The 24022-nt window shown below is 50.6% G+C and overlaps 1 protein-coding gene across 5 annotated transcripts in view; it reads left to right on the forward strand.

Moving 5' to 3' along the window:
* ZFAT (zinc finger and AT-hook domain containing) overlaps positions 1 to 24022 on the forward strand; it is a 244589-nt gene that overhangs the window by 40569 nt on the left and 179998 nt on the right. For all 5 annotated transcript variants that reach the window (XM_030764163.2, XM_089898687.1, XM_022555539.2 and 2 more), the window contains one exon: positions 4105 to 4356. In XM_030764163.2, the coding sequence (XP_030620023.2) occupies positions 4105 to 4356 (252 nt within the window). The remainder of the gene's footprint in view (positions 1 to 4104; positions 4357 to 24022) is intronic.

The raw sequence follows: 24022 nt of genomic DNA on the forward strand, positions 1-24022 counted from the left end.
AGCTTGCACACGTGTGTGCCTTACACGCAACTGCGGGGCCAGCCAGGGTCGGCCGAGCTGCCTCACAGAGGAGGTACTGAGACGTGAACTGGGCCTGGAGTTAGGGTTCTGATTGGGGTGCAGGAGGGCGCACAGCACAGGGAAGCAAAAAAGAGGCAGGCGTTCCCTCTGCATGTTTAGGGAGGCCTAGAACACTGCCCTGAGTGGTTGAGAGCGAGCGAGCACGCATGCGCGCGTGTGTTTCTGTGTGTGCACGCGTGCGCACATGTGTAGGGTGAACTGTGTGATAAAGGGCCTGGAAAGCCAGGTCTCAGAGTCGTGGGGCGAAGTCCTCAAGAACGATGGAAAGTTCTAGAGCAAGAGAGTGGCAGTGAGACGGGGTGGAGGCTGGGAGAGACCAGAGCAGAAAGCTGGACTCTGAGATGCCGTGCAGGGGTCTGGGTGAGCGGAGACGGGGTGTACGGGCAGGTGTCTTCAGGACAAAATCCACAGAGTTCAGTGATGCCTGAGTAGAGGAATTCAGGGAACAGGAACAGGAATTGCAATTTCCTCCATTCAGACGCCATTAAAATGTGTCGATTTAGAGGCGACAGGATTTTCCTCGCCCAGTTTTGCCTTCTCCGCTCTTCTGTACCATGGGGGTAGTTGACAGCAGCAACTCGTTTTCGGTGCTTAAGTGATTCCAGGTGCATTTATGAATGTTTCATTTTTAGCTAACTAATTGGTCTTGAGGATCTGAATTATGGATGCAGCAAGATGTAAGATTAGTTTTGTCACCGTCGTGTTAGAGGTTTTCCAGAGCTTTCAGGGCTGATTTTATGTTTCTTCCTTGACGGCAGATTGCACCCTGCTTGTTGGGGTGCAGTCACCACGATTTACGGGGTGCCCACTGGGTGGGACACCGGGTCACATGCTGGGGCATAAAAAGCCATCGGGACGGGACTCAGTCTTCAGGGGGTCCTGCCTGTGGGGAGACACACGCATGACTCTTGGGTCCGGCTGGCCATGCTGCACTCCCGCTGTGCGGGAAGAGGGGTCGCACCCGTGGGCACCGCGGCTGCCGCCTGCTCTGGGCGTCCCCGGGGAGAGGGCGCTGGGTACCCTGCTGCCGTGAGTGCCGAATCTGAACCTGAGGGGAAGGGCACGGTTTCTGCAAGACTTTGACGTCTGCCCAGGATTGCTGACGCCAGCCACAAATTTGAGGGTTCCCAGGGCCACCCACGCTTCTGCAGCTAGGTACGAGCTTGAGGCACCCAAAGGACTCCCTCAGGTTGGATAATTTTCTAGAACGACTCACAGAACTCAGGAAAGCACTGTACTTGTGATGACAGTTCTAAACAAAAAGGGTACAGGCCAGAACGAGCCAGAGGGGGAGATGCCTGGGTGAGGTCGGGACCGGGGTGGGTTCCAGACAAGGGGCTTTCGGTCCCCCTCCTACACCCGTGGTGTCCTGGACGCCGCTGCCTTCTTCTGGCTACATTACATGACAGGACTCGAGTATTTCCAACCAGGGACGCTCGCCCGAGCCTTTGGTGTCCAGAGATGTTTGGGGCTCGATGACACACTGCTCACGTGGCTGTCCCCCAGTCTCCAGCTTCTCCTGGGGGTCAGACTAAGACCTCTCTTCTCCAGTTCATCCAGAGGTCGGAACTGACCTGACCTGTTGCAGAGCCCCTGAAACAAGTCACAGCGTTAGTCCTGTGGCTAAAGCCCCTGTGCACATGGCCCTAGAGCTCACCCCCAGCGGCTGAGGGCAGAGGCCAGACCTCTCTACGGGTAAAGCCCCTTCTTCACTACACAGCTACATCCTCAGGACATTTCAGAGGAGGACCTTAGTCTGCATGGCGGGGTGCGGAGTCTGGCGTCAGGGTTGGGACCACGGTCTCCTACAAACTGTTAAGCAACACGTTTCTGCAGCTCAGCGGATGGGACACGAGGTGGGCGTTTTGTAGCCTCTTCGCGAACTCTGCTCCTCTATTAACTGCTGCTTCAGTAAGTTGCTGTTGTAAAGAATAATAAGGAGGAGAGTTGTAATGACTTCGAGGTGAAGAGTTTGTCCTCACTGCACCTCCCTTTCCTCACCTCCCCCTCCAGCCTCCCTTCCGCATCGGCTGGACCTCCTGTCCACACAGCTGATATTCTCCTTGGTAAAATCTCAGTGTGGCCAGAGGGATCCAAGGGGCTTGTGCCCTTGCTCATTTGTTCTGGTCTCTTCGTTTGCTTTCTTGTTGTTTAGTACTTTTTTCTCCCCTGTTCCTGACCACCCCCATCCTCGTCTCCGACATGCCCGGTGAGATAGAGGGAAGGCAGTGACTGTGTGTTGGGCTGGGCTGCCCTGGCCACGGAAGGCCCCGGTTCGGAGCTCTAGGTCAAGGGGGAGCCACGCTTGGCACTGCAGCTCAGTGGAAACTCTGCTCTGCAGGGAGCTCCCCGTCTCAGCTCCTCCCCCATGCTGGTGCCTGATCCCTCTGAGCTCTTGGGGACCCCGCGTCACAGCAGGCTTCTCTGTCCAGAACCCTCATTGTCACGGTGCTCTTTCCCTGCAGACTTTGCTCAGGAACCTTCCTGACCTCCTCGCCCGCCCCATGGCTTTCCTGTCTGATTTGGGAGCACAAGTGACCCACTTAAGGGGTCCTCACGCTGGTAGCAGTGGGCACTGTGGCTGACGTTTCCTGGGCAGAACCGTAGCCTTGGGAAGAGCAGGAGGGACCTTGAACGTATCATAATTCCGCAGATGACATTCCCTCAAGATGGTGCTAGAAGCTAGGACCCTTCCTCTGCCCTGATGTTCAGATGCAAAGAGGGCTGCTGACATGCCGTGCCTTAGCCAGACAGGTGGCTCTCCAAAGATGGCACGGCGGCCAGGCTGTGCTGGTCCCCTGCTTGGCCTCCTCTGGGTACCCCTCAAGTCACATCACCTAAGACACACCACTCCACCTTCACGCAATGGCACGATGCCCCCTGACCCCACTCACCCATCTTAATTCCCACCTTCCCTTGGAGACAAGTGCCTTAACAATGAATGCTAATTAAGAAGAAATACAAGAGGAAAAATGATTTGAAACTTACTCTGAAGCAGCTCTGATCATGACATTTAAATCATTTGGTTTCTAGGAAACTTGAAAAATATTGTCTTTAGTCCTATAATTGGTGGCTTTAGATTGTAATTATTTTTTCTCTTTTTCATCAGAACAATTTGCATCTAATAATTATGATGCCTTGAAATAGTCTGAATAGTTGTGTAACTCATTAAGAGCATGAAAAGCCAAGCAGCCTTTGAGAACGCTTTGCAAAGAAGTCCTTAGCAAGTTTCTGAGAACTGGGTTTCAGTGGAAATGGTGGGTCATAAGGAGCCTGGTTTGTGAACTGGGGGCTGATGGTCACAACTTAAAATCCTCCCCGGGACTTCCCTGGCGGTCCAGTGGTTAGGACTCCACACTTCCACTGCAGGGGGCATAGGTTTGATCCCTGGTCGGGGAGCTAAGATCCCACAGGCTGCTCGGCCAAAACAAAAACAAAAACAGAAACGTCCTCCCCGCCTTATGGGAAGAAGCACGTGCAAAGGTTCTGATAAATTGATATTCTTTTTTTTTTTTAAATTAATTTATTTTGGCTGTGTTGGGTCTTCGTTTCTGTGCGAGGGCCGTCTCCAGTTGTGGCGAGCGGAGGCCACTCTTCATCGCGGTGCGCGGGCCTCTCACTGTCGCGGCCTCTCTTGTTGCGGAGCACAGGCTCCAGACGCGCAGGCTCAGTAGTTGTGGCTCACGGGCCCAGTTGCTCCACAGCATGTGGGATCTTCCCAGACCAGGGCTCGAACCCGTGTCCCCCGCGTTGGCAGGCAGATTCTCAACCACTGCGCCACCAGGGAAGCCCTAAAGTGATATTCTTAAGTCATGTTATTACAAAATTGATTATACAATAGCATAGAGGTGCAGAGATATTAGCACTAAAGATTGTTTGCAGCTGTTCATTTCTGGAACTGCTTCAGACTTTCCTCTTTTAATAAAACGTGGAACCAAACATATTTCTGCACTTGGAAATTGAGTGCATGCCCTGCACTGTCGCCTCCTGTGACTACATGGTGCCCTCTTGCTTCCTTCATAGAGTTTTCGGTCATGAAGAGGAAGAGAGGCAGGCCGAAGGGGTCCACGAAGAAGGCCAGCCCCGAAGAGGAACTGGCGGAAAACAACGTTATTCCCAGCGGGGACGGCCCGCGGGCCCCCGAGGGAGGGGGCAGCCTGACTCCCAGCAGCCTGGAGTGCAGCAAGTGCTGCCGGAAGTTCTCCAACCCACGCCAGCTGCGGAAGCACATCTGCATCATCGTGCTGAACCTGGGCGAGGAGGAGGGAGGGGCCGGTAAGTGCTGCCCGAGGGCGACCGCGTCGCTTTCTGACAGCTCACGTGGTTGTAACTACTCACATCCATTTTTACGGGTTCACTGGTTACTTGGAAATCGCACATATTTATACATGTCCCACCTCTCTATTTTTGCAATGGTTACTGACTGTTACTGTACATCATCTTGGAATCGAGTGTATCATCTGGTAGCTGATGCCCACAGAGCGCAGGTCACGGTGGGTACTTGAGTAGACGCTTGCGGGGGGTGGCAGAGAGGGTCAGACAGTCTCTGTGCTCTTGAGCTTATGTTCGGGGTAAGACAATGGGCTTTTAAAATGCAAAGTGTTACAGGATAATAAATCAGGAGTTGAGAAAGTGTTCTGATGGGAATTCCGGACTGAGCCTGGTGTCGCATTTTGGGTGGCCTTTGGAGTAAAGGAGGGAGGGTGTCTCAGTGGATGAGTGGGACCATGTGAACAGAAGAGCAGACACTGGGATGCTCGAGGCCCCTGTGAGTGAGCTTGATGGCCTAGATTGTGGCAGGTATTCTTGAAGAAAGTAAAGAATACCAGGTGCTTCCTCCAGGTAAGTACTTAGCAAGGCTTCAGCTCTGACGTAACTTCTAAAAGAGGCCGAAGGACACGTGAGTGTGAGTAGGGAACGTCTCCTAGACGGCTTTCTAGGAGGACTGAAACGGCAAGATTGCACCAGAGAGCTGAGGGCCTCTGCTGTCGTGCTGTTGTTGTTGTTTGATTCTTGCACCATTTTTGACGTTTTCAAACCACGTCTGAGAATTTAGGAAGTTCTTACTGTGTTTTGTACCACGCTAAGCCTGCAGTTCTGGTTACAGATTTGGGCTTTGGACTATGGCTGCCTGGGTTTGAATCCTAGCTCTAGTACTTACTAACTTCATTCTGCTTTATTTTCCTCATCTGTAAAATGGGAATAAAAACAGCACTAGCTCATATGATTACTCAGGATTCAATGAGACGGGACTTCGTACAGTGCTTAGAACGGCACTTGCCGTTTCAGAAGCACCTCATAAGACTGACATGTGCACGCTGCTATACTTCACATGGATAACCAGCAAGGACCTACTGTGTAGCACAGGGAACTCTGCTCAGTGTTATGTGGCAGCCAGGATGGGAGGGGAGTTCGGGGGAGAAAGGGTACATGTATATGTATGGTTGAGTCGCTTTGCTGTGCACCTGAAACTGTTACAACATTGTTAATCGGCTGTACTCCGATATAAAATAAAAAGTTAAAAAAAAAAACACCCCATAAATGTTAGCTGTTACTGTTACTCATAGCCATATGGACACAGTGCTATTGCTGGCCTTCCTGTTTTATAGATAAGAGCATTCAGACACTAAGACATTAAGCAATTCGTCCGGGGTTCTTTAGCTAGAAAGGGATCTTGGCCTTTGAACCCAGACTGTCTGACTCTGAACCCCAATTCTTAAGTCCTAGAAACACCTCCCAACAGTGGAGCAAGACCCTTGGTGTGTAAAATCCTAGCACAGATTGGGTGAATTATTGAGGTAAGACATCACCTCATATTTATCAAACATCTAGGTAGGTGGCCAAGGCTCATTGCCAACACCTGTTGCAAGTTGTAGAAAACACAAAATGTTGTTCTTTCCTTTAAACTGCTCTCAAGGTGACCACGTGAACTCTTACTAGGCTGCAGGGGCTGATGCAAATACTGGACACGGATTCAAACAAGGTAAGGCAGCGGGCTGGCCGCCGTCCCAAGATAGAGCGTGAGTACTCACCGTGTGAGAGACGGGGCAGGAGCACGGTGGTTTCGGAGGAAGCAGCATCTCGCTTCAGAGCCTAATGTCCTTTTGGCAAATACACAGAGTTTTAGCAATAAGGTGGCCGATGGCGGAAGGGTTAGGAGGCCACGGCCCTGCACCTGAGGTGCTCATCTCCAGGGGATTCGTTCCCTCCGGCCCTGCTCATGCAGTTGCTCCCCTCCTCTCTCCACCCACGTCCCCTGCCCTCTGAGTGTGTCGCACGCGTACACACACGCACCCCTCCCCAGCCCCCACTCTCTTTTTCTCGCACAAATGCTCAGTGGTTGTCTCGTTTTAACCAGAGGGGCCAGATCTAGCCATCAGGGCAGCTCTGCGTGTACTGGCCCGAGTCCTTCTGAGAACCCAAGTCTCTCTGCTCACTCAGGGCTGTCTCGTTGAGAGTCTGTTTTGGTTTTGTGCCTTCACACAGCTGGCTTGTCCTGTCAGTCCCCCTCTGAGAGACTCCTGGGCTTTCTGCACAGTTGTGGTTAGAAATCAGGGATATCCTCTTCGGCAGCACCGAACATTCTGGCTGTTGATTCCTCCGGGCCTACATTCTGGCTGTTGATTCCTCCGGGCCTTAGGCCTAGATCTAACTTGGAGGGCGTGTGAGAAGTTCAGCCCAGGCCGTGGATGTTCCCCCAGGCTGTGCTGCCCTCGGGGGTTTCTTCCCAAAACACGCTTCTGCAGTGTCTCCCCTTCACAGGAAAGTGCAGACTCTTTACCTGGGTATTCACGGCCCTCACTGAAAGGACCTTTCATGGAGCTCTGCGGCGTCACTTTTCCACGCCATGTAGTATTCCATTGTTCATGCCAACCACGGTACATTTAGTGAAATTTAGGTTATTTCCATAGTTTTTGCTGTTATAAATATTGCTCTAATAAACATTCCCTTATGTATATGTATGCGTCTGTGTATGTGTATATATGTATATGTGTGGATTATTATTTGTTACTTTTGTAGGATAAATTCCTAAAAGTAGAACTACTGGGCCAGAAAGTGTATTACATGTAGCCAAATTGCCCCCTAGAAAGCTCACACCAATTTAGATTCCAAAAGTATCCAAGAGTACCAATTGGATATTATCATTATTATTTGTTTGCTTTTTTAATACCTGGAATGATATAAAAAATACTACGAAGAAAGTAAAAATAATCCAAACTTTCACTGCCTAGGTATAAGGTCTATTACACTGTGCAAAAAAGGTGAAGAAAGATCTTTCTCACTTCTATGTATGTTCATATACATTTTTCAGAAATGAGGTCATATATAATGTTCTGTGATCTTTTTTCACTCAGTAATGGAGCAGATAAATTTTTCATGTCAGTATTTTTTCTTTAACAAGCTGTTTTGTAGCACATTCTGTGTTGCAGATACTGTTCTCAGTATTTTACAACTATTATCAATAGCTCATTTCATTATCATGGCAACATCATAAGCACTATTATCATTCCCATTTTATAGACCAGGAAACTGAGGCACAGAGAAGTTCAGGAGTTTGCTAACATCACACAGCCCGTAAGGGATGGAGCTGGACTCTGAATGCACATATTCTGGCTGCAGGGTCTGTGCTTTTGATTGCGATGCTCTGCTTTCTGACTGAAAACAGTCAGTAAATGTAGATTTTTGTCATTTTTAAAGGCCACGCAGCATTTCATTGTGTGCATGGGCCATAAGTTTTCCTTCATTGGTCTCCAGTTGATTGACACTGAATATTGTTTTAAATTTTTCTCCCTGATTAAAAACAAACAAACAAACAAAAAACTGCTGGGGTGTACAATCGAGCATGCAGTTTTATTTTATTATTACTATATTTGCACTTGTGTCTTTATTATCTTAGCTAAATACCTAGTAATGTAATTCTCGGGTTAATAGGACATCTTTTAGGTCACATATTTTATGATTCCATGTATATGTAATATTCAGAAGAGATAAATCCATAGAGACAGAAGACTGTTGGTGGTTACCAGGGGCTGGAGGAGAGGGGAGAATGGGGACAAACTGCTTAATGGGTACAGGTTTTATTTTGAATGATAGAAAAGTTTTGGAACTAGATGAAGGTGGGGGTTGTACAACATTATGAATGTTCTAAATGTCCCTGGATTGTTCACTCTAAAATGGTTAATTTATGTTATGTGAGTTTTATCTGAATAAATCATATGACAACTTTAGTTGATAAAATAACAATAAAACTATTTGAACAAAACAAACAAACAAAAAATAGGGCATCTTGGGCTTCCCTGGTGGCGCAGTGGTTGAGAGTCTGCCTGCCGATGCAGGGGACAGGGGTTCGTGCCCTGGTCCGGGAAGATCCCACATTGCCGCTGAGCGGCTGGGCCCGTGAGCCATGGCCGCTGAGCCTGCGGGTCCGGAGCCTATGCTCCGCAACGGGAGAGGCCACAACAGTGGGAGGCCCGCGTACCGAAAAAAAAAAAATATAGGGCATCTTTTACATTTTGACACATACGCATGTTGTCAAGCTACCCGGTAGACTGTGTCTATCTGTTATTTTTCCGACGTTGGCTGTGTCCTCATATCCGCCTTTACCCTCTTTATCCTGGGTTGTGTCAGTCTTATCCTGTTAATCTCTAGTGCGAACAATTTTCTTTAATTATTTTAATTTGCCTCTATTTGGTCACTCGTGGACTCTCTCATTGCAGTTATTAGGGGTTTTTGTTTTGTGTGTAATTTAGGGCATTCCTCGCTCACGCCCTTTACTTGTTACACTTTTAGATCACCATATATTCTGAAAATATTTTCCAGTTTTATCATTTGTCTTTTAATTTCATTTGTAGAATTGCTTTCTTTGTCTTTTGCATTTTACTGTAGTTTTAAATATCAGCATTGTCACTACTGTCAAATATTTCTTTCAAATTTCTTGCCCTTTTTATCGTAGCTTAGAACACTTCCCTATACCCCAAAATAATAAACAACCTTCTATATATTCCTCTGTTATTTGTATGGTTTCATTTTTTATCTATATCTTTGATCCTTCTGGAAATTGTATTTCTGTGAAAGTTGTGAAGTAAGACAGTTATATATATTTGATCAATAACTATGGGCAAAGGAATGATCTTCATAAGTACAATTTGAGAAAGTAATAAGGGTCTGCTTCCAAGTCTAAGAAACGCTTTAAAAAATAAAGCTTCATATTTTGAAACAAATATTGGAATAATAGGAAGTTGCAAAGATGGTACAGAAAGGTCTCACGTACCCTTTACCCCCTTCCCCCCAGTGGTGACATCTTACATAACTACAGCACAATGTCAAGTTCAGGACCTTGACAGTGAGATACTGTGTGCGTCGTTCATCATTCATCACACGTGTAGGTTTGTGTTGCCACCGCGGCAGTCGGGAGACAGGACTGTTCGTCACCACAGACGTCTCCCTTGTATTCCCACTTCATAGTCACCCCGCAACCACAGATCGCCAACCCTGTGATTTTGTCATTTCGAGATTGTTACACCAACTGAATCACACAATATGTGACCTTCTAGGATTGGCTCAGAAAACCCCCTTTTCAAACCAATTTCATAATTTTATAATTGAGGAAGTTGAGGTCCAGAAGTGACGATTATCCAGAGTCACACAGCTCCTCGGATGTAGGGCTGGGTACCATCCCATGTGTCCCCACTCATAACCCTGTGGCTGGTCCAGCTCTACCACGTTTGTGTCTTAAAACCAGTCTCATTTCTACTTCATAGATGTTGATTTTGTTCATTTCAGTATACCTCTCTCAGCTTTTTCTCTAACCTCATGGGAAATGAAAGTTCCATCCTGTATGGTCCTGATGTTTATTTACTATTCTGTAATTAATTAGGCAGTCTCTTCAGCAGTGGCAGACAGGCACAGTCCTTTCTAATACGATTATCAGCTTCCTCCAGTGCTAAGCTGTATAGAAAATGGCCTCGTAGTCCATTGATTTGAATGACCTAAGTGCACTTTAATTTAACAGATACCAAATGGAAAGGTAGAAGCTCTGGGTGTTCTTCCCTTTCTGGCCACTGCTGAAGCTTCTAAAATATGCAGAAATGACCTTACGCCCAGCTGCCTCGTGGCTGACATCGCTGTGATGATTGCTCCACGTTCCTTAGTTTGCCAAGCACAATATTACAATTTGGAAAATTCTTGCATAATTGTTTTAATTCATGCTCTGTAAAGAGCAGTTTAGTGACATTTTAAAGAATTGACCTTGACTCTTTTGCTTGTTAAAACAATTAGAAGAAAACAAAATAAGCTTTCTCCCTACACTGAACCATGGCAAGTTAAAATAATACTTTTTTTTTTTTTTTTTTTTTTTTTGCTGTATGTGGGCTGCTCACCGTTGTGGCCTCTCCCGTTGCGGAGCACAGGCTCCGGACGCGCAGGCTCAGCAGCCATGGCTCACAGGCCCAGCCGCTCTGCGGCATGTGGGATCCTCCCGGACCGGGGCACGAACCCGTGTCCCTTACATCAGCAGGCGGACTCCCAACCACTGTGCCACCAGGGAAGCCCCCTAAGATAATATTTTGATATATATATTCAACATTTATTTATTTTATTCTGAATTTGAATAATAAAAGAAACCAGGAAAAGAGATTTTTTTTTTTCCCTAATGACATTATGTGGAACAGCTGGTGTTTTTGAAAAACACTTTGCAGCCTCTACAGAAATCAATACGTCAAGTTTAGAAAAGTGACTTCTGAACGTTTCTAAGCTTGTTATTTCTGGGGTCATTTTATGCTAGGAGAGTTGCAAAAATTTGCTCTTATTCTTGTTAAATCCTCCTTAAAGAAGACAAGGCATTTATTTTTTATTTATTTTTAAATTAATTTTTAAAATTTATTTATTTATTTTTGGCTGCGTTGGGTCGTCGTTGCTGCACGTGGGCTTTCTCTAGTTGTGGCGAGCGGGGGCTACTCTTCGTCGCGGTGCGCGGGCTTCTCATTGTGGTGGTTTCTCTTGTTGCGGAGCACGGGCTCTAGACGCGTGGGCTTCAGTAGTTGTGGCTTGCGGGCTCTAGAGCGCAGGCTCAGTAGTTGTGGCTCACGGGCTTAATTGCTCCGCAGCATGTGGGATCTTCCCGGACCAGGGCTCGAACCCGTGTCCCCTGCATTGGCAGGCGGATTCTTAACCACTGCGCCACCAGCGAAGTCCCCAAGGCATTTATTTTAAGATCTTCTTTAAGATGCACCTATAATCTTCACGAGGATTTTTTACAGCAATATTTCAAGTGTCTTCTACTATATTTGTGTTAGCAAAACAGCTGACTTGATAAGTAGCTCCTGTGATTGAAAACTGTTTTGAGTGAGCCGGGTTTGAGAATTTGCAGGTGGAAAGGTGGAGCAGTGTCAGTCTCTGAGTAGAACACTTTTCTCTGTGGAAAGATATAGAATATGGTAAATTCTGTTTCCTCCCGCTGCCTTACGAACCCTTGTTTTATCTCTGTGCTAATGAGGGCAATGCAAAGTGCAGTGGCCTCCAAGCATACATGGTCCTCAGCATGCTTGGAAATGTGGGACTTTGGGACAGTTAGTGTCACCTTTCATGGACCCCCCTCGTCCCACTTTCCTCCTGCCCCACCTGCTTCGTGAGCTTGGGCCCGTCTGTTTAGCCCTTAACTGTCGCGGGTTCTGTCGGTGTGGGCCAGGGTACGCCCTTACAACCAGTCTCCCCCATCGCGGTGGCCACACAGAACCAAGCTTTCCTTCTTGTTCTGCTGCAGATTCTCAGGAGGCTCTGCTCACCCAGGGACCCAGGCAGAGAGAGCAGTCAGCATCCCGAACACAGCTGGTCACCGGGCAGGAGGGGAGGAGAGCCTGAGGGTTTCATGTCAGCGCAGAAGTGACCTCTGTCATTCCTGTCCCTGCAGTTCATTAGCCAGAATTGATCTCCCCCAGTGTCAAGGGCCCAGGGTGGGGGAGGACTGGAAAGGTTTGGTGGCTGTCACTAGTGGCAACTGCATGGCTCCTACCATTTCCATGGATTTGCCCACAGCTGTGGTCTGGGGATCTGCAGATGTCCTCCTTGCCCCGACCATGTCCTGAGCTCAAGGCCTGTGTCTCAGTCTGGGGTCCCACAGGCTCCTTATAAATGTTCCCCTGATCTTCCGTCCTGGTGACTGGCCACCCCGTCCCCGTGTCTCATCCAGAAACCTCTCCTTCACCTGTCACATGTGGCCACTTGCCATAGTCAGCTGACTTTTCCTGCTAAATATTCCTCTGATTCTTCTCTGCATCTCTGCTGCCATTCTTGTGGGTCAGGCTCCTACATGGGCTCTTGTAACAAGTCTGGTCTGCCCTCCTTCTCTGATCCATGCTAGATGTGCATCAGTGATCTGCAAATATATCCCCAATAAATATTTACTTATTTACTAATAAGTTGCATTTTAAAAATTTAATAATCAGGACTTCCCTGGCGGTCCAGTGGTTGAGACTCCATGCTTCCACTGCAGGGGGTGCGGGTTCAATCCCTGGTCGGGCAGCTAAGATTCCACATGCCATGTGGTGTGGCCAAAACTTTAAAAATAATTTTAAAAAATTTAGTAAGTATCGATGGAGTTCTTAATGTGGGTCTATTCTGAGTGTCTTGCAAGTATTAATTTATTTTCTCTTCACAAAAATCCTACCAGATGGTTACTGTTTTTATCCTCATTTCACAAACTGGGAAACTGAGGCAAGCATGCTGTTCAGTGTGACACGGTAGGAAGCGGTGGACCTGGGATGGGAACTCAGGCGTGGTGGCTCAAATACATAAACTGCCGTGTGCGTGTGTTATAGGCATTATGAAACATACGTAAGATACACATTTCAAAAGGAAGAGGTAAGAAAAGTAAAGAGGAATTCTACTACTCTCTTCCCAGATTTCAATGGATTGTCCTAGGCATCCCCTGGATATGTGCCTTCTGCTTTGGAAACCATGCCTCTCCTTGCCATTAGAGCCATCTTTCTGAAATGCAAACCGGTCCCATCCCTTCCCTGAAGACAGCCCGCCCTGATGCCCACCGCTGCTCAGAGACAGTCCAAGCTCCTCAGGAACCTTCTAGGTTGTTTATGTATGACCTGGCAGCTGCCGCCCTGTACCCTGATTTCTTACCCCGTCCCATGGTGCCCACCTACGACTCTGTAATGAACATCCAGAGGCCATAGTGCCCTGTGCTCTCTTGGTTTCTCGTGCGCTGTTCATTTTGCTTGGCAGGCCCTGCTTCCCTTTGCCCTCTGAAAAACTACGCTTGTCCGCAGGCAGTGCTCGGTAAATATCGTGTGAGTGAAAGCATGAATCTTCGGAGAGCAGAAACTAGGACTGTGCAGTGTCTAATGGGGGGAGACTCAGCATGTTTCATCACTTCCATTTGCGTTTCTGTGTGGAGTGGGTCACGTGACACGGGAGAGGTCCCAGGTTCGTGTTGCTGACTGTCTGGCCATTGTACTGGCTTCCACTCAGCTTTTGCCTCTGTAGTTGTTTTCCTTCTTTCCTCCTTCTCCCCTGCTCTTCACATTTCAGGTTTCCGCTGTCATTCTTTTCACCTGTATTTGAGGGTTGCCTGTGAAAGTTACCTCTCCTTTGCTGGTGCTGTGGAGTCATCTGAACTAGAGTCTGGAGTTATCCTTGTGTCCTCCTCTGGCTCACTTCCAGCCTGCCGACTCCCCACGATTCTGGAGCCCTCGGTCGGTTTCCTCTCCGGGCATCCTCCCTGCCCTGGGTCTGGCCTTCTCATCTCTCATATGGACTCTTTGCCTAGCAGACCGGCTGCTCCTCTTCTAGACCTGCTCCCCATAAGCTCGCCCTTCACAGAAGGATGTCACGTGCTAAGGTGACACGTCACGTTGTTGCTGAGAATCCTCCCGTGGCCTCCCCCGCTGCGTGGAGGGGCCTCACCTCTGCCTGCTTTCTGCCCCACGTGCCCCATGGGCTCTTTTGCGCAGGCAGCTTTTTCTTCTTGGAAAGCTGCCCCGAACCCTCTAAGCCAGCTCCCTAGCTGTTTCTCATTCTTGAGGCCGGCACGGTGCCCTGGTGCAGGCAGCCCTGCTGAACGTCCGCTGAAGGAAAACACCTGCACGTGGCCTTTCTCTCTCCAGTAGCTCCTGACACTTGGAATAAAATTCAGGTAAATGAGAATGGGATCCATTGCCAGAGTTGTTTATGGAAGGAAGAGAGTGTGAGATCTGCAGCCTTGAGCCCTGATGGGCCCCAGAGACGGGCCCTGGGTGAGCAAACTGTGGGTGCGGCTCAGGCTGCTAAGTTTGGCAGATGTTTGTTTACATGCTTCCATAATTCCAGAGGCGAGCTGGTCCAGAGCTTCCAGTAGGTCCACAGAAGCCTAGACCCAGGTCAGCGGGAGCGTGATGCTTGTGGGCCCCAGCTGGGCCCCGCAGCGGTGATGGTGCCTCCTCTTACCGTGTGCCCGTCTGTGCCAGCTGCTGTCAGGGTGCTGAGCATCTGTTCTCATCCTCCTGCTGGGTGCCGAGGTAGGGCTGCCGGCTCATCGCTTAGATGAAGATACAGGCTCTGCTAGACAAAGGAAGCTGCCTGACGCCAGCTAGTAATTACGTGAATCCTGGTCCCTTTGACTTCCGAGCTCCAGCTTTTGTCACGTGGATCCAGCCGTCTTCGAGTGCTGGTCCTCTGCTTCTCCACCTTGCCCTGGCCCAGAGTCACCTGAAGTAAACCTCCAGTCCCTTTGGTGACTACGTGTCCCAATGTGAGACACGTGACATAAGTCAGACGTGGAGCTGGCCCCGTGCTCTCTACTACAGACCTGCTGTGACTCTCAGGTAACCAGAGGGCACTCAGTGCTGTTTTTCACGGTGGGGGGCAGGGGCCGGGGGAGAAGAGGAGCTAACTAAATCCCACCCAAGCAGGGCTTTATGTCAGGACTTTGGAAGGAGGACTATCTAGTCCAGCATCTTGGAGGCCGGCCTCTTGTGCTGCAGCCCCTTTGCGTTGTGCTGTGTGCAGTTCAGGGGGCTGCCTGTATCCCGCCTCGAGGGACGTGATGGGAGGGATGGAGCCTGTGACACAGGGGGCCTTTGCTCCAAGTGAGGGCTCTTCAGACAAGTAGCAGCTCCTTATTCCCCCACCTCCCATTTTGAAAAGGAGTCTCTCTCTCACCATTAACAGCCCGAGTACTGAGAAATGCTGCAATGAGTGGCCCGTGGCCCAGCGGCCTTTAAAGCCGGACTTCCTGCTGTGCCTGGTGCTTCCCAGCTGCTGAGGAGCTGTCTGAAGCCAAGGGCTGAGTGAGATCCCTGCAGCGGCCATCCTCTTCTCTTTTTTCTCCTCCTTCCTGAGCTTGTTGCTGGGCACTAAGCCAGACTTTGGAGATCAAAGCGAGTAAAATGAGTCTCTTCCCTTGAGCAGCTGAGCCTGGGGAGGAGGACCAAGGGGTGAATGGACACAGTACGATGGAGAGGCCGGCCCAATGCAGAAGGGGCAGGGCAGGACCGCGCCCCCGCGGGTGTATCCTGGAGGGCTCCCTGGAGAGAGGGGCCGTGAACTCCATGTCTAAGGCTGACATAGGGGGCGGGGGAGGGGATGGGCTAGGCATTTCCATCAGGATGGCTGCTGTGAAAGCCAGCAGGTGCAGGGCTGGGGGCGTGTTTGAGGAGTGCTGGCTAGTTCACTGTGGTGAGTGTGCAGTGAGGACAGAGTCACAAGGAGGCTGACGGCCTCATGCTCTGCATGTGCTTACGCTCATGGTTTCCTGTCTGTGGGAATGCTGTGCTCGGAGCAGGTGCTCGCCTGTCCTTCCCTCCGAGCAAGAGAGACAGGAAGACCTGAGAAAGCCTGAGGGGAAGAGGGAAGGTGAGAGTGATGCGTAGTCAGCAGGTTCGATAGAATTATCTTGGGTTAATAAGTTTCTTAAACTGCTGCATTAGCAGTGTGGCGTGAATCGGTGGCAGAGCCCCAGAATATAATCCCACATCAGGCCGCTGTTCTGACAGCTGTTCTGGGCTTTTTATTAATGTGGCTGATAACACTTGACTCTCTGGGGTGTTCTGAGATTTAATTAGTTCTTGGGCAATTTGGAATAGGTACTTTAGAATGTTAGTGCTGTGCTGATTATAAATGAATGTGTATGAACTAACTTCTACAAATGTGTGATTGCTCATATGGTTAACCCTTCATCTGCCCTTTCCTAAATCAGCTTGCCTTGCTTGCATGTTATTCCATGTCGGGGACTCTGCGAAGTCCCTTGGGGAGTTAGAGGGTAAACACAGACACAGATCCCACTGCTAAGAGTGGGGAGTTGGAAAATGGAGCAGTATCCCTCCCAAAGGAACTCCTCTAGGACAGGAGGCCATGGTGAGCAAAGAGCAGGGAGACTTTGAGATAAAGGGAACTTAGTTGAGAGCTTTTGTATCAAGTGAGCTTCGTTTTTCTTAGTGAAGTCAGAGAAGCGCGTCAGAGTTAAAGGAGTGTGTGCGTGTGCATGTGTGTGTATGGTTAGGAGCTGAGAAAAGTGGGAATATTTGTGAACCCCTGCTGTAGATCTTTCATTAATTCATCGGAAGCATTGATTGAGCACCTACTGTTTGTGTACCAGGCGTGCGGTGGTTGCTGGGCTATGTGATGTCAAATGAACGGAAGCTGGTATAGTAAAGTTGTTCAGAGTTTGGTGGGCGGGGCAAACAGATGACACTGACACTTTGGGGTAAGTGTGATGAGCACCCGCAGAGGCTACATGGGATCTTCAGGGAGCTCAGAGACGGGACTTCAGAGGCAGCCTGGGAGAGCAGGGCAGGTCAGGAAGGGCTTGGGCAGAGCTTTGACGTCCACATGGGCCTGGTGTTCTGAAGGGTGCGTGGGGCTGGAGGTGAGAGGAGGCAGAAGGCAGGGGAGGCATGTGGAATGCAGCCTGGCAGAGGGAGTAGCATCCCGTAAGGCCCGGAGGAGGCTGCTGGCCGCATGTGCTCGTGGGGGAGGCTGGTGCAGGGCCTGGTGGAGGGTCTGCAGTATCTGGTTTCAGCAGTGGCAGTGGGCGTCAAAGAAGGGGGTGTGTTCTAGAGCTGCGGAGGAAGTGTGATTCCCAGGCCCTGGGCGCAGGTTGATGTGGACAGGAAGCAGGAAGTTGTGGGAGGGAGGGGGCCCAGGTTTTGGCTCGGGTGCTGGGGTGGAGGGTGGCCCCTGCCAATCCGGAGAACCCAAGGGAGAAGCAGGTTTGGGGGAGAGAGGATGAGTTTGTTCTGCTCACACACTGAGTTTGGTGGACTCTGGGTGTCCATGGGGGTGTCATCCACCTGGGTGTGGGACCGGCAGGAGGCCCCTTCGTGGGTGAGGGCACAGGTGGGTGGTCAGCAGGGGTTGGGATGGAACTGAAGCAAACAGCAGCGTGGCTTCCTGAGGACCCTGGTGCCGAGCACCCAGAGGGAGAGAAAAGCAGGAAGGCCGCCTTAAAGGGGGAGAAGGACGGGATCAGTGATGGTCAGTGACGCAGGGAGAGTCAATGAGACGAAGCTGGGATGAGAGTCCTTTGGTCTTGGGAATGTGCCTTGTGCTGGCCTGAGCAGGAGCCGTGTCAGTCGGGGGTGCTTGACACGGCCGGGGTGAAGATGAGATTTGGGGGCCGGAAAGAGGGGTCACGTAGAGATGACTGAAAGCGTCGCCCCGTGGAGCTGGCAGCAAGCACGTGGCGACTTGAGAGTTTACTAAAGGGATTATTTGTAAAGTGTGGGCAGGTGTTGGTCCTGGAGGAGGCTGGGGACAGTGGGGAGTCGTTGTCACCCGAGGTGTAGAGGCAGGAGAGAGCTGCAGGGAGAGCTGCAGCCTTTGCAGGGAGGGGGCCTGGAGAGTATCGCCCCCTACTCCCCTCCCTCCCTCCCATCTTCTGCTGGTGACGGAAGCCAGAGGGCAGTGGAGCCCCTGTGTGACCCGTACAGGTGAGCCTCCGGGAGCTGGGTGGAGACAGATGAGGGTGGGCCTGGAGGGGCAAGTGGAGACTTTCTGGAACACTGGGGACACTGGATCTTTGCTCATTCCCCTTAGAATGGAGCACATGCTTGGTCTCTGCTCCTTAAGCGGGGCCGCCTTCAGTTGAAGTCAGGACGCCTCCCCGCGTGAGGGCCCCGGGCGCTGTCATAGGAGTCTCAGCACCGAGGGGCGCGTGCACCCACCTGGGAGCTCCCGCTTCCATGTTGCAGTGTCGTCACTTCTTAAACACCGTCTTTTCAAAAGGAAATGAAATGTAAAGAATTCTGTCAGTGTGCTGTGGTTGAAGAGCAGTGAGGCACAGATGTCACGAAGTTGAACAATACCGTTCCCAGGACGTCGGTGACTCCGCAGAACATTCCAGGCTAGGGGGTGGGGTGAGGCGGCCCTTCCTGTGCCTCTCCTGTTAGCAGAAACCAGCCAGAACCACCGCGACGCCATGACCCCAGCCCAGCCCTGAGCTGCACATGTGCATCTTCAGGCATGACGTCACTGGCCCCAAACGTGTGTGGCCTGGGGGCGACTGCGTGATTCCCGCCGCCCCCCTGTGAGAGGACTCTGCGACCTTCCCTCACTTGAACCTCACAATGACTCATTTTGCAGATTCGGACCCTAGGTTTAGAGAGTTCCAGACTGGTCCAGCTCGAAGGCAGAGCTGGAGTGTAGCTCACACACCCTGACTCTGCACTGGCCACTCAGAGCAGCGACTGTGGTGAAAGTGGTATTTGACCGTCTCTCCTGCAGCCTCATGTACTTGTTTTAAAGCTGAGGCACTTGCGGCTGAGATGGAGGGCTGGGAGGGCCGTGGAGGGGGTAGCTAGTGGGGGGCTGGCTTGGACCCTACCCACTTTAACCAGAGCAGTCATGCCCTTTTATTGATTATGTTGAAATCGCTTAAAGAATTCACTCAAAATGTCCTGCTGCTAAAAAAAAAAATAATGTTTGAAGACCACATCCTGATGCAGTGGCGAGATCACAACTGGATTCAGATGGTGGTGCAGCACGGTGTGACATTTGCTGGACAAGGGCACGTTAGCCCAGCGCCTCGTATGCCGGAAAAGCACATTTTATTAGCGCCTTGGAGGAAAAAGTGAAACGTAAGAAGGTTGATTAAAAAGGCATAGTGTGCACATGCAGTGGAGTTACAGGTGCTGGTTAGTGCTCATGAAGGCGCTCTGCAGACTGTAACTGCCTCTCAGGAGGTAACGCCGTGCTATTACAGTGGTACAGGCTACCTCCCTCTCTTGACTATTGACTAAAGGGAAAACACCAGACAGGCATAGACGCTGTCAGATATTTCAGTCTGAAACCCAGTGTTGCTGATGGGATTAACACTGGCCTTCCTTCCTGTGCCCTTGCTGGTCTACCAGGGGCGGGTTGATGGTATCCCATCTCTTCTGCCTTTTAAGCATCTCAGACAGATTTCCGCTCTTGATCTCACTTAAAATCACATCCTGCTTTCTTTTGGATAGAGTCTTTTGTAGAGCTCAGTGAAGATATTACAGACGTTTCATACAATTTGAAGATAAAATACTACCTTAATATTCATTGCGTAATGAACACATGCAACGTAGCAGCCTATTTTGGAAGGTGGTTCATCTGGAAGCACCACCTAGAAGACGTGGAGTGGGACCCGGGTGCTCCCTCACGCCCAGCCCCCCTCACTGTCTTCATTTTCCATGCTGGGTGTATTTATTGAAAGAGATCCACTTGCTGCCCGTTCCTCACCAGGCACTGTGTCAGCCCAGGGAGTCAGCTGGGCATTCTCTGAACCAAGAGTGAGTAAATTACCCCAAATTACCCATTGGCATCAGCCCGGGAGCCTGGGTGTCAGCTGGGGTTCTCCGACTGTGTCAGAAGAGCCACCTTCAGTTAGCCTTGTTCATTGCCAGAGGGTTTAATCTGTCTCAGTGCAGGGAAGATAGACGTTTACCAGTTTGAACAGAACAGAAACTCTAGTTTTCTTCACTTTCCAAGAATTGCTTCTTTGTAGCAAGGAGCGTGGCTGCAGAGCAGAACTGGGCTGCCATCGCCAAGCATGACAGGACTTTAAATGCCTGGCCCTGGAAGCGGGGGCCGGAGCGGCCGTGTGCTGCACCAGGGCTGCCAGCCGTGCAGTCCCTGCACGGTGTGCGTTCATGAGGGCAGGCGGGCGCCCAGGTGGGCCGTTCATCTGCACAGTGATCAGGAGCAAATGGCCTCTTGCTGCTTCTGGGGACTCAGCTGAGGACGGACTGAGCAAGTGCCGGCCTTTATGTTCTCACCAGCCTTCAGCACAGATGGACCAGGGCCCTGTCAGAGAGGGGAGGGGGGAGGAGAGGGGCTTCTTAGAAATAAGACCAGGCATCATGGTGCACGAAGAGCGTTTAAGCTGAGCACCATTCCCCATGGAGAAAGCAGAGCACTGGTCGTGGACCTCACTTCTCGGCTGATCAGCCAGACCCACCTGTCTTCTTGGTCCCCGTAGGACAGTACTAGGCTTTGCCATTTGACCACTGCCTCTCACCACGGGGCCCGCTGTTTGTTGGTTCCTCTCTGGTCCTTTGTCTAAACTTCTCCTCCTGGCCCATCGGAGGCAGGAGAGGGCAGCAGGGAGCCCGCGCTTTGCAGTCAGAGGGACTCGGGCGTGATGCTGGGTGTTTGTAACAGGCTCAGGAACAGTTCAGCTTCTCTAGGGCCCAAGGACTAAAGGAGAAGATGGCGGGAGGGGCTTTCTGATGGGTGGGGCAGCCATCCGTGTTTGCTCATCTCCCCGAGGGCAGGGACAGGCCGGGTTCTTCTCTGGGCCCCCAGAGCCCAGCACAGGGCCAGGCATCTGAGAGGCCTTCACTTGTAATCTGTTTAATGAAGGGCTGACTCTCCTGCTTTGTGAAGGTGAGGTCCCACCCATCTCTTCCCACTTCACGGAGCCCTTCAAGGTAGTGGCCCGGTGGCAGGTGTCCAGCAAAATGGGCTCAATCCTGCCCGGCTGCCTTGCACTTACACTGTCTATGGGGACAGACCAGAAACAAAGTCAACAAGTAGATAAACAAGCCCTGTCATAATGACTTTCCCCATCAGTAGGAACTGGTCGTGTGAGGTGTGTTTGTTAGGACACTGGGCCACACACTGCGTGAAGATTCAGGCTTGCTTTATTCCTGTAAAAGGGGCAGATGATTTTAGAAGATTCTTTTTATTTTGATTTTATGAGATTCTGATCTAAGATTGCTTTTCCTTTGTAGAATGGAGTAGGGCCCTCTAAAGAATGGTTCTCTTAAAAAAAAAAAATTCAGACTTGTTCATCTTCCAAATGCCTGTGTTCTTTCACCAGGCTCCGGTAAAATGAGAAATTTTAAAATTACCTTCTGATATATTATGTAATCTACTTAATTATTATGTTTTAACTGTGTTGTCTGTCTTTCCCCACCAGCACGTAAACTCCAGAGGGCAAGGGTCTCTCTCTGTTTTGTACCCTGCAGTATCACAAATGCTTAGAACAGGTCCTGGCACTCCATAAGTATATGGTGAATGAACTGTGGCTGGTAAAGAACAAATACATTCTGTAGTGCTGGGATAATTTACAAGTAAATATTTCTTTCTTTTGTGTAGAAATGATGGTTTGTTTGAAGATGGACCCTGAGAAAATTTGGAAGTGGGAGAACAAGGAAAAAAAAAGCTCACAAAGAGAATGTCTTATTAAGTACGAGGGAATCATTGTTGAACTTGGTATTAGAAATAGAAATTCCGTTTTCAGAAGAACACTACTTTACATGAATCCTTAACCAGATTGAGGAGAGGGTCATAACTAGCAAACAGGCAGAGAAACGGAAGAGGCAGACCTAGAGTCAGACCCATCGTTGACTTGGCCTTTCTGAGTCACAACCAGGACGAGTCCTACAAATAAAAGTGAGTGTGTCCACAGAGCCTGATGGGTTAATTTGTCTCGGGCTCCAGCAGTGTCAGGTCTGGAGTGAGAGGGTCTTTCCACCGTGAGCCTGGAGAGAGGGCCCATCCTGGGATAGTTTGGGTGGGAGATGTGGGCGGAGAGTCAGGACTTGTCAGTGGAGGTTCTTATGAGGTCCTGGGACTTTCTCCTCTCCCGACTCCCAAAGGACTAGTGATGCTGGCAGTGGGACCCTTGCTGATTAAATCCAATTACCTCTAGAGGCTGGAAACCAGAGATATGACCCCCTACCTAATTCTGCAGCAAATGCTACACATGGCATATCCCAAAACACCAGGGTAGGAGATCAGAGTGGAGGGAGAGACTTGGGAAGAGGACAGCCTGGTGGGTAGGAAGCGGGGAGAGACTCAGACGTGCCTGTTGCTGTGCTTCTCCTCTGTGCCGCCTTGGCACGTGGTGAGGAGTGGCTGGAGTAGGGGACTGTGTAGAAGCTCCGTGTGGGAGACCGTGGTGCAGGTGAGCCGAGGGAGGGATGCGGGCGCTGGCAGGACTCCTGGGCTGCATGCAGGAGCGGTTCAGTGGCAACTTGGAAAAGTACAAAGATGGGTCAAGTGAGGATGCAGGGAAATCCCCAAACAAGCAGGTCAAGTGGAAGTGAGGACTTCTTTGGTGTCCAAAGGGAGTGAGCACAAAGGTACCCGCAAGACGTTTATTCAGATGTCCTTCTCTTTCTCCCTCCACCCTCCTTGTTCTCTGCACACAAGCGTGTAGCACCTTCTACGTGCTTGACCTGGTGCTGGGAACGAGACTAGATAGTCGTGCGGGCTGCAGTGGGCTGGGCCCAGGGCTTGCGTGGAGCACGCGTGCAGGGATGGGGCAGAGAACCCTCATTTCTCTACAGGAGGCACTTGCCTTTGTCGTACAGGGTCTTCACACCCTGCCCCTGCCTGCCCCTCTTCCACCTCTCAGCTCCCCTTTCTTATACGCGGTGTTTTACCCGGAATTACTTGCTGTTCCTTGCATGCACACGCTTCTGTTCTGTAGCGGCTGTGTTCTTTCCACTGTGCTCCAGTCGTCGAGGGATTGGGTTAAGATAACTCCAAGAATCATTTCCAAGGCTGCTTGTACAGTGTCTGCCACGTGGTGCCTGGATCAGTGGGAAAACTTACTGTGGAAACTTCTGGAAGCTCTCGAGAGTGGAATGTAGCTGAATGGGCTGTGGATCCATGTCGCATGGGGCCACAGGGAATTGATGGAGGGCGTGGGGGCTTGGAGGTGCGCGTTTGGGACAGTTTTGAATGGGGTTGACTTCGCTTATGCTGCCTGCAAGCTGCCCCGGCTGCAGGCAGTTACTGGGGTGGGGATCCCAGGAAGCAAGAGTGAGGTGTGGGGAGGGTGAGACAGGGAAGGGGGAGAGACAAGGGTTTGCTGCTGGGTTCCAGCTGTGGTCACTGGGCGTTTGACTCTGCCAGGATCTCGAAGCTTCCAGAATGTGTCCCAGAAATGTGCACTCAGGCCGGGAGCCCAGAGTGGTTGTGCATTGCTTCCCATTCCTCCTTGGTTGAGGGTCGTCCCCACCACGTTGACCCGTCTCCACCTCTGGGCTGCAGGGGCCTAGCTTGAATGCTTCAAGACACCTGTGCAAGCTTGAGGTCGGACGCTGGGGTGCAGGGTGAGCCTGAGTGTCCACTGTAGCTGCTGCCAAGGTCGTGTGTGGGCCTCGGGGACATGGTGAGAGCCCCACTGGCATTTGCTACGGGGAGAATCAGAGCCCACACGGGCACGGAGGGTGCTGGTGGCTGCCCAGGAGGTGGAAGGTGCATCTTCTCCCGTTGCCCGCTGTCTTACTCCGCGTTTTCGTTTACTGTCTCATACTGCCCACCCCTCCACCTCCTTTCTCCTGCCGTCCTCCTTACATAGCAGCTCCATCTCCCTGTTGGGAGGGTCTCAGAATTCAGAGATGCAGAGCTTGTCTGATTTGACCCCCCATGTGGTTCAGTCTTTCTCACAGCATCACGATTGCTATGTGAAGCTCCTCGAAAACCCTCCTGAGAAACGCATCTCTAAAGCCACCCCTCCCTCGTTGGATGGCTC

The sequence above is a fragment of the Delphinapterus leucas genome, chromosome 17 (assembly GCF_059928025.1).
Source record: "Delphinapterus leucas isolate spDelLeu-1000000601 "Yukka" chromosome 17, BTC_Dleu_Yukka2, whole genome shotgun sequence".
Classification (NCBI taxonomy): domain Eukaryota; kingdom Metazoa; phylum Chordata; class Mammalia; order Artiodactyla; family Monodontidae; genus Delphinapterus; species Delphinapterus leucas.